This window comes from Sinocyclocheilus anshuiensis, unplaced genomic scaffold (assembly GCF_001515605.1).
Source record: "Sinocyclocheilus anshuiensis isolate Anshui unplaced genomic scaffold, SAMN03320099.WGS_v1.1 scaffold283, whole genome shotgun sequence".
Lineage (NCBI taxonomy): Eukaryota > Metazoa > Chordata > Actinopteri > Cypriniformes > Cyprinidae > Sinocyclocheilus > Sinocyclocheilus anshuiensis.
In genome coordinates, this window is record NW_015549605.1 from 6,260,010 (window position 1) to 6,270,673 (window position 10,664).

The following is a 10,664-nucleotide window of genomic DNA, read 5'->3' on the forward strand; positions in this document are numbered from 1 at the left end:
ACAAAATAAAAACAAAACCAGCAGGTTTTAGATCTGTTATGTGTATAAATCTGTTAAAAGTATACAGCCTCTTGACAATGGCATTGCATGAGACAAATTACAACCTTCATAATTCAATTAGCAAAGAATAACAAGTACTTTTTTTATTTGTTAAACACAATGATAACATTTTATTCAAAATAAAATGAACACCGCATGATCCTGGCATGAAAAAACATCATTAAATGATGGATGCTGAACATTTACGGTTATCAGGTTGAAAACGACGTCAGAGGTCATATAAACAAGACATGCGATGGGAAACAGTGGGCACCTACAGAATGAAATCAGAATCATTCTTCAGTCCAGAAACAAACTGTACATTTAACACAAGATCTCCTGCGATCCATGAAGGATGAGTATAAAATCCCTGCTGTGTACAGACGATATAGTCCATGTTTGGTTGGGGTCAGTCGCTGTCATGACTCTGGCGGTGTCGACTGACTCGGGGCTCCGCTGCGTGTGCGCAGCTGTGATTGGGCGATGTCTGCTAGAGCTGACTGGATCTTCTCCAGCAGCATGTCTCCTCTGTAAACTACTTCCTCCAGACGCGCCGCAGCTTCCTGGTTCTCCTCTTCCAACTGCCTCAGACTAGCAGCCTGTGAATCAAATTCAATAACAGAATAGAAAACGTATAAGATTAGGCTTTATTGTAGGGATGTAATGATTCACTCAACTCACAATGCGATGCTGATTTCACGATACAATTTTCTCATGATTTTTTTTACAAAATAAGATTCAAGACAAATTATAAATGAAAAGGTGTCATTTTATTATTTCTCAGACAAAATTCTGCACATTTCTTTGTGAAATTAAAATGTCAAATAACAAAACTAAATTAAAACCTGAAAAAAAATCCCAAATGAATAAATAATACAACTGAAAAGAAATCTCTTCATATAAACAAACAAAGGCTTTGCCTGTGCTCTTTCCATTTAAAATTAGAGGCAACCACTGAATTTTAATCATGATCCAAACAAAGAATTTCGAAATGATACAATCTAATTTAAATTAGAGCATTTAAAAGTGTTTATAACGTTTTAAATATTGATATTTTTCTTACAAAAACACATCGATTCGCTACAGGAGGTCTTTATTCACCCCCCGGAGCTGTGTGAGGCACATTTTATTATGGATGCACGAGCTTTATTTGACTACTTTTGGACTGTTGACAAAAACACCCGTTTACTAGCATTCTAACACTTGGAAGTAGGGATGCACCGATACCGATACTGAGCTCCTGTACTCGTACTCGTTAAAATGCCCCGATACCACACAGCAGGGGCGTAATTTCCACTGGGGACACTTTTTAAAATCACGTTTGTGTCACCCCCCACTTTCAAATTCGTTTGTTATGATTTTTTAACCGCACGCCGTCATCGCCACGGAGGAGCAGGACCGAGCAGGGCACAGACTCACGCGTCCAGGAACGTTGCGTGCACACTCTAAAAATAGCTCAATGAAAGTTCGAATGAGCAGGTATCGCGGTTGCGGCACAGTCAGCGATGAAACGCCAGAAGCAGCAACAGATGACTTTGATGTCATCATGGATGAAAAGAAAGAAAGAAAGGAGATGCGAGTTGGTTGATTCAATAAATTAGCTCAGGTCAGAATAATCATATTTTCTGTCTACACCTGTTAATGTTAGCCTACGTTGACTGAGCTAACGTTAACATACACTGTTGCTAGGTAACAGACTGTTGTTAGCTAAATATTTAATGTAGAACAGTGGTTCCCAAACTGGGGTACGTGAGACGACAGAGGAGGTACGCCAACAAAATGCTGAGTTTTGCGGTGTTTCGTGAACGAATCGTTAGCGAAAGTCATTGATTCAATGATTCATTTATAAATACAGCCACTTGCTTAGTTACTGAATGAACAAATGACTCGATGACTCACACATTAAGACAGTGACTTACCGCCACCTACTGGCGGTTTTAGTATTTAAAAGAATCACTTTTCACTTTTTTATCATCATTGCATATTAATCTATTGAACATTTTTTTTTTAAACATTAACATTCTATTTATAAAGATAAAAAATGCATTGGAAAGTCAATTGAATGGGCTAATTTTCATTTTTGGGTGAACTAACCCTTTAACTGTAAATGGCTCTGTACTCACATAGCATATAATACAGTAAGCACAAAGCCAGAAGTGCAATATAAATAACTTATGCTGAAATATAGGGATATATGGGAGGTAAAAATCCCATTCGTATACCATGATTAAAAAAACCCACACACGCCGAATTCAGTGCTGCTGATAATTTTTATGTTATTAAATCACTGAGTGGATTTGCTTGCATTTGCTTCATGGTATGAGCAGTTAATCGCTTCAAAATAATTTTATTTATAAATAATAATATAATAAATAACTTAATAATTTCTAATAACTTAAAATAAGTTAATTTATATAAATTCATATAACTATACACATACATAAGAATTTATAAGATTTCTGAAGGATCATGTGACACTTTAGACTGGCTGATGGAAATTCAGCTTTTCATCATAGAAATAAATTATATTTTAAAGTAGATTAAAATAGAAACCATTATTTTATATTGTAATAACATTTTGCAAGATTACTTTTTTTTTTATCAAATAAATGCAGCCTTGATGAGCATAAGAGACTTCTTTAAAAAACATTACAAGTCTTACTGATCCCAAACTTTTGACCGGTAGTGTATATTAATATAAATGAACAACAAATTTGTCATATTTGTTTTTTTAGTTTCATTAGTATTGTTTTTAATGTGTCTATATAGTATACATTTTTATTTCAGATATAGTTATTTTAGCACACTAAAGTTAGGCAACTAGCTGAAATTAAATATAATTAAATATAATTTGTATATAGTTAAATATAATTTGTAGCGTAACCGTATTATTTGAAATTATTTCTTTCAGATCTTTTGAGTGCCACTTAACAAATACGGAAGTGCCACCCATATTTTAAAATACAGCTGGCTTGGATAAATATACACATTTCAAGCAGCCAGTCACACTGTTTGTGTATAAACATACCTGCAGTGCGGCAGTAGATTCTTCACTGGGCAGAGAGTCAATCAGCACGTCGACATCTTTTGCTGTTCTTGCGATCAGTGCTGCAAACAGCTGAGCATATTCTAGAATAACACATGAAAACATGTCAGTCAAACACAACACAGCGCTGCTGTAAACTGATGTTTGGTACAGATCTGTGCACCTTCTGTGGGGTTGGAGGGCTGGTCTTTGTTGATGGCAGTCTGGATGTTGCTGAAAGAGGCAGGTGGTGCGCACTGCTGCAGGACTCCAATCGCATTACAGAACTGATCAGCCAGCTAAAACACACCCATCATAGCAATATATCAAACACAGTGCATGCATGCAACCCAATATAACAAACCAACTTTGCATTCGGTTTGTTGGACTTGTCTTTGCACTTTAAACATGTTTAGAGGATTGTTTTTTCAGAATTCAGTTCTAATATTATGTGTCAAACTTCTTTTAATTATTTTTTTATGTAAAAACAAGAGTACATAATATAACACTTATAAAACAATACCGTGGTATGTCACAACAAAAATTTAAATAACAACTACATTATTTATAACAAACCAACTTTGCATTCTGTTTGTTGGACTTGTCTTTGCACTTTAAACATGTTTAGAGGATTGTTTTTTCAGAATTCAGTTCTAATATTATGAATAATGTGTCAAACTTCTTTTAATTATTTTTTTATGTAAAAACAAGAGTACATAATATAACACTTATAAAACAATACCGTGGTATGTCACAACAAAAATTTAAATAACAACTACATTATTTTACATATTTATTTTTTAAATATGTAAAAACAAGAGTACATAATTGAACACTTATAAAACAATATTGTTGCATGTCATAAATAAAATAAAAAACCTAAAATATATATTTATTTATAAAATATGTAAAAACAAGGCTACATAATATAACACAATATTGTGGTATGTCACAAATAAATAAAAAATTACATATAATTTTTTAGTATGTACTGACCGCGATTTTAATTTCTTGAAGCAGCAGTTTGACTTACTTCTAACTTCCTATTTAACATAACATATTTATTTAAATACAGTATTATCTTCTTTCTGTACAAATGAATGCGCAAACTTTAATTGTTTATTTATTCACAACTGCATGCTATGCTAACACCTTTTTACACTACAGTACATTAATGTAACTTCTTACACAAATAATTTGACTTAATGTAACACATGACTGAATACATATGATTTGCACACGTCTGACCTCTTCTGCAGCTTATAAGTCATAAAATTAACATTTAAATGCGTCTTACGGAGTTAACAGCATCCTGAAGCTGCGTAAGCCTGTCCGCCATGTTGGCTCCTCTTGGCCTTTTCCGTTTCCGCCGAGCGCGCTCAAAGCGTCATCACGTGATGCCATACAGTCGCGCCTGCGTACAACAGGCAAAACGTGCGTTGCGTTCCTCTCAAAAGTTGTTGCATTGCAGCGCACCCAAGGAGCGAGTCTTCCGGAGGCTAAACGAGAAGCTTCAGCATGAGTCTCAAATCTGATCGCTGCTGCTAGAGCGTGTTTATGGACTGGACTGATCCAGGAAAATGCCACTGAAGAGAGAATGTTTGGTTTTGCTCGTCTTGTCGTGGGTCAGTTCCCTGCGCGCCCAGGATGAGAGTGAGTAAACAAAACAAAACAAAACATCTTCATCAACACTGATGCGAACGCAGGCATGAAACATGACATGTGGTTGGATTACGAGACAGTAAACCTCCCACTAAATTCACCCTATTATTATTTCTATATGATACTGCAATAACTATTTCGTTTGTCTGAGGTGTATTCATGTTTTCTTATGTCTCTTACATTTGTTTACTGCCTGTATTCTTTAGGAACTAGACTAAACTCGTGTATGAGAGCATCAGCTGAGCAGATTTGCTCACTAAACCCCAGTGATGGTCTTTCTTAACAATGCAAAAAATAAAATGCAACAGAACCTTTAGACAAAATATAAAAGACGTTTGCATATGTGTTTTACATCATATTTGGTACATCAGGCTTTCATGGCTCAATATAGTAGATATATAAAATGATATAAATATCAGTTGTCACTCAATAATAATTCCAATAATATGTCTTAGTAAGATAACATTTAAATGCTTAGCTTAAAGATATAATGCAATCCACTACAATGCTGATTGAGATATGAACAAATAAACGTTCCTCAAAAGCCTGATGATCATATTTGAGACTCAGATTTTAACATGATTTAAAAAATGTTTAAAAAAGATGTCCGGATAATTAAGTAAACTTAAGCTGCTTCAGTCCAGTAAGTGTTCATCTTGAAATATTACTAACAATATCAAAGTTATTTTTACGTTTACTTGATAAAAATCAGATTTGACAGCAAAAAGACAGGTGAAGCACGAGCTGAAGGTGGACATTTGTATAATTATAATAAAAGACCTTGTACTTGCTAAAAAGTTTAAACTATCAATCAGAAGACAGAAGGAATTTAGTGCAACAGGTTTTGATCATGCTGTTAATTTTGAGGCCTTAAATATAATTTATCAAATATGATACCATAGGCTTTACAGGGTTAAGGAAACAGTAGATCTGTAGTACAACGCTTCTGTCTTTTTCTGATGTTTGGAGCATTTGATGATCTCCTGCCTGTCAGGGAAGATGTTGTTGATTTAAATGAGTCTGATTGTTTTTAGTATAGGTCAGTTGTAATTTTGTGCCTCTTCGTAATGTTCTGGTATTTTGTAACAGTGACGTATTTTCATTCAGTGTTTTTTTCCCTCTTTTAATTCTCCTCATTCCTGCTTACGATGCACTGATGACAGTGAAACAGAGCAACGATCCATGAGATGCAATTTAGAGACTATTTCCACATTCCTGAAGGAGAAAGAGAGAGGCAGATTGTTCCAGAGCAGGGAAGTGATTTCAGTCTTCAAGATCTCTGCAGACCACAAAACTTGAACAAATTAACTGGGGATGGAACATTTTTAAAAACGTAGAATGAGTTTTACAGGAAAAACAAGTAAATATTTAGTGCAGGGGTGGGCAAACTTGGCCCTTCCAGGCCACTTTCCTGCAGAGTTTAGCTCCAACCCTAATCAAACACACCCGAACCCTGCTAATCATTGTCTTCAAGACTACTAGAAGGCTACAGGCAGGTGAGTTTTATCAGGGTTGGATCAAATCTCTGCAGGAAAGTGGCCTGGAAGGGCCAAGTTTGCCCATCACTGATTTAGTGGCTTTGCAGCTTATTGCTAGAAATGTTGCCATAAAATGGAAAGACACACATTCCTTCCTACATCCGTGTACTGCATGTAAAGGCATCATCTTGCAGGTTTGCACACAGTGTAGTTGTGATGTACAGCAGGTGTGAGTCATTGTGAAATCAGATGACTTGATTATCATGTCAGATTTTATGGTCGGGCAGGAAGTCAAAGCAACCATGAGCCAACATCTTTCCACACCAAATCACAACTGTCAAAAGCCACTTCCTTATTTGAAGTGTTCACTGGTGTCTCTGCCTGCTTTCAGTTTAAATGCTTTCAGTTTATATATATATATTTGTCAGAATATTCTTGACAGTTTTATGGTTAGAAAAAAATATGGTTGTAAAAAAATTGAGAAAACAGCTCCTGGGGTCAAACATTGAGATTATATCATAATAAGGGCAAAGAAAAATCAGATATTGATTCAACTGTGTTCTTGTATGTGTTTTGCAGACCGTGTGCTGTTTTCTCTGGGAACCTTCCAGAACGTGAGTGTCCCAGTGAACGGGACGGTTCAAGCTGTCGTTTCCCGGGTTCCCGCTGACGTTTCCTTCTTAACACTGCAGTTTCATACGCATCACCGCAATGTTACACTCTCATATACACTGGTAAGAGATCACACACACACAGCAGTGCTGTTTGCACAGGCATGCACTCTCACACGCATACACAGCACTGTCATACACAAGAAAGAAACACACACACACACACACACACACACACACACACACTAGGGATGCACCGAATGTTTGGCAACCGAAATCTTTTGGCCAAAAATAATAAGCGAAAAGACCGAAGAAATTGTACCGAACAATGACGTGACGCTATCAAATAGCAACCAGTGCAGAGTGAGGGGTGCACACTCTTTACAGTATTATGCAACAAACATGTCAGCAGTGTGGAAGCATTTAAACTGTCTGAGACAGACGCAGAAATCCTTACAAGCACCGACAGCGAGAGACTGTTTAGTACTGCATCGCATGTCTTCGATGAGAAGAAGACAAACTGCAGAACGTTATGTTTTCTAATACACGCATGCATTCCATGTATTCTGACAGCGCTGCACGAACTCGCAGCGAATCTGCTTGTTAACCAGGGTTCAAAGTCCAAAGCGCAAGGAAAATCTGCGCTGAACCAGGTTACTCGTCAGTTGCTCAGTCACATTTTTATGAATTTTTACAAGGCATGTGACAATGCGACACGTGCAACGTATTCGTAATGAGACTTATTTATAAATCTGCTGTTGTCAACAAAAAGAAGCACTGAGGTCTTCCTGCGTGTTTCCGCCAAAATAAAAGTTGACAAAAAGCAAGAACTCCAACATTCATAAATGTTAGTATTGTAATTTTACTGTTGTTCTGTCAAATAAAATAAAAAGTAAGACAATAAAAATGATAATAATTACAACAGCTCTGTTAATACATTTATTATAACATACACACATAGTGTTCAAATTGGGATCTGTAATATTTTCTAATGTTTTAAAAGAAGTCTCTTCTGCTCAGCAAGCCTGCTTTTCATTTTACAGTAAAAAATACATGCCTGATTCAAGAAGGGGGTCTGATCATCAAAAAATATTATTTTAGTAACTTATTAATTTTAAGTTAAATTGTGCTTTGTTGGTATAATGTCTGCTAGAATGTAAAAAAATGTTTAGTGTTAAATATTTTTAAATTGTTGTTTTGTAATTGATTTTTTCTTTGAAAAGCAAGACAAAACCGTAAAAAGCACATTTTCGATTTTATTAAATTTTTTTTATCAAATTTAATTTATGCAATGATGAAAACAATTGTTTCACCAGTGTTTCATTTTGTTCGGTTTCGGCTTCAGCCAAGAATTTTCATTTCGGTGCATCCCTAGCACACACCCCCAGCTGACCCAGTTCCATGGGTTGATCAAGCAAGTCATCGTGTGAGAGTCTAATCACAAGCTCTGATCTCCACACACACACACACACACTCCTCCATGCATTCTGTTCATAATGTCAGCAGTCATGCAGCTGTAGTGCTCTGACACAAACCCCAGTTCAGACACAGAGTTGAAGTCAATATTAAATGCTGTTCGAAACGAATGTTGCGTCTATAGAGTGCAATTGTGCTGCCCACTTTTTCAGTGGCCTTGGTTCTGGTAGTATTTTTCCTATTTATTTTTCACATGGATATTAAAAAATGGAGAGGCTGTTAAATAAAACTAAAGCAGAAACTGTTAAAAATGTTGCTAACTTAAATAAATACTTATTTCAGTTACGTTGTGTGGTTTAAGTACAAGCACTAAAATAACTAACTGGAAATAAATAAAAACTAAACCTGAATTAAAAAAAAAAAATCAAATCTAAGTAGTAATATTTAATAAAACTAAAGTTAAAAAAAATGACAAGCACATATAAAAATTAACAAAAATGAAAAGGAAAAGTGAAAGTATAAAAATAAAAGCTAAGTCAAATTATTAATAAAAACTGCAGTAGTATATAAATAATACTAGTCTCTGATTGGTGGAGATTTCTCTGCAGAATCATGGATAATGTAGGTTTTCATCTGGAATTCTGTTGAAATAATTACCTCATAACTCACAGTAGGCCCGTCTTGAATTTATCTTTAAGTTATTTTTAAAAATCAGTACTTTTGATTTTTACTTAAGGAACCTGACTGTTGCGGTCTAGCCTGGTGTAAATCCAAGTAAAACCAAGTGAATGTAGGACAGGGCTTGAATGGTTGCACTTTGCTTGTATTTGTTGCATAATATTCTCCACCTGACCTTTATTCCTCTAGAGTGTGTGTATGTGTAGATGTCCATTCATAGGTTGTGTTTTTTGTGTATTGGTCAGATCCCACTTTATGGTTTTTCGGTCACTGCAGCAGATGCTGGTCTGTTATCCAACTTGACACCGAGTCAGACCACCGTCTCCTGGTTCCTGAAGACCCCCGACGGGAGCAGCGCAGCAGGAATTGGTGTGATTCTGCCATACACCAGCACCGGTTAGAGAACGAACTCTTTACTTGCATGCCAACACGAGCAACACAAATTACTTGAATGAGCAACACATACACTCTCATTATCAACAGACTATTGACTGTAATACAGTACATTCAGTGTGTATGTGTAATGTGTGTGCGCAGATCCAGTTCCTGGAGCCTGTAATCAGGAGTTCCCGCTGGAGATTGATCCAAACATCTACCTGCAATACAACCTGTTTGAGACCATGATTACCTTTGCACCTGCTAACATCGGATATGGAAGGTGAGAGGAATTTAATAAAATCATGGACTTTTAAAGGGTCATGAAACCCCCTATTTCAGCATTGGTTATTGAGTTAAATGCATCCAATGTTTCTAAAAATGCATGTTGAATTTTACCGTTACATGCAACAGAATGAACGAATGTATTATACATAGCTCACAGTAAATTACACAGAGATATTATTTAATGCACAAATAAATAAATGCACAGCCGGTTGCATTCGAATACATGTATATATGAAAGCACGGTTGCTTTTATAATAGCTTTAGACACTATTATTTTTATCTCACAGTTTGAGGCATCTGTCATAGGAAATATGTGTTTTCATGAATAATTAAAAGAAGCGCCATCCTTTAAATAATTATGAGGCACTGATGAGTCATTGATGAACTATAATGTGGGAAAACATCACATCCTAATGAAGATTATAAACCTAGAAGATGAACATAGTGCAGAAAAGCTCAAAATTAACCAGTTTTCTCCTGCAATTAAAATGAATTGATGCTGATATTGCTTTCTGTGATGTGCAACACAAATAATGCAGTTTAGTGTTTCTTGGCCTGGAAGATCAAATGTTCATTAGTCGATCAGTCTAAATCCGATGATGTTTTTCAGAGGGGAGATTCCCCCGGCGTGTGACGTGGACATGGGCTCCAGCACTCGTTGGCGATTGGTGTATGAGGTGTATCAGTACTTCCTGCCGGAGGGCGACCTGTCGGAGCAGAGTCTGATCAGCAGTTTGGAGAAAGTGGCCAATGTGCAGAACGTGCAGGACAACAGCAGAAAGGTGTGTGAAATCTCTCTCTGTCCTTCCTTACCACTTTCTGCTAGCTGTTGTAGCTGTTATCTTTTTTAGTGAGTTTACAATGTTTGTTTCATGACCTGGCACGTTATCACCCTTAGTTTGGTTGGTTTAGGCATATATGAACACACACTCACACTCGGATCCGCACCAAAAAAATCGGTTCAAGATCGCCTGAACTCTCTTAACATATGCATAATAAAACATACATATACTCAAACAATCCAAAAATATAACATATAAATGGAAAAAATATATATATGCATACATTAAAAATATATATATATTTTATATA

General features: G+C 36.1%; 2 protein-coding genes across 2 annotated transcripts in view; one reads left to right on the forward strand and one right to left on the reverse strand.

Moving 5' to 3' along the window:
- Positions 1-205: 205 nt before the first annotated feature.
- Positions 206-4,497, reverse strand: med21 (mediator complex subunit 21). The gene is made up of 4 exons (XM_016447724.1): positions 4,362-4,497; positions 3,249-3,363; positions 3,068-3,168; positions 206-638 (listed from the first exon to the last, which is right to left on the reverse strand). Exons 1-4 carry the CDS (start codon positions 4,401-4,403, stop codon positions 459-461), a joined length of 438 nt encoding a protein of 145 aa, XP_016303210.1. The 5' UTR covers positions 4,404-4,497; the 3' UTR covers positions 206-458.
- LOC107658975 (transmembrane 7 superfamily member 3-like) overlaps positions 4,498-10,664 on the forward strand; it is a 13,334-nt gene continuing 7,167 nt past the window's right edge. Inside the window, exons 1-5 of the mRNA XM_016447723.1 lie at positions 4,498-4,717; positions 6,784-6,938; positions 9,155-9,305; positions 9,447-9,567; positions 10,183-10,354. Coding sequence (XP_016303209.1) covers positions 4,645-4,717; positions 6,784-6,938; positions 9,155-9,305; positions 9,447-9,567; positions 10,183-10,354 — 672 coding nt within the window. The 5' untranslated portion in view covers positions 4,498-4,644. The remainder of the gene's footprint in view (positions 4,718-6,783; positions 6,939-9,154; positions 9,306-9,446; positions 9,568-10,182; positions 10,355-10,664) is intronic.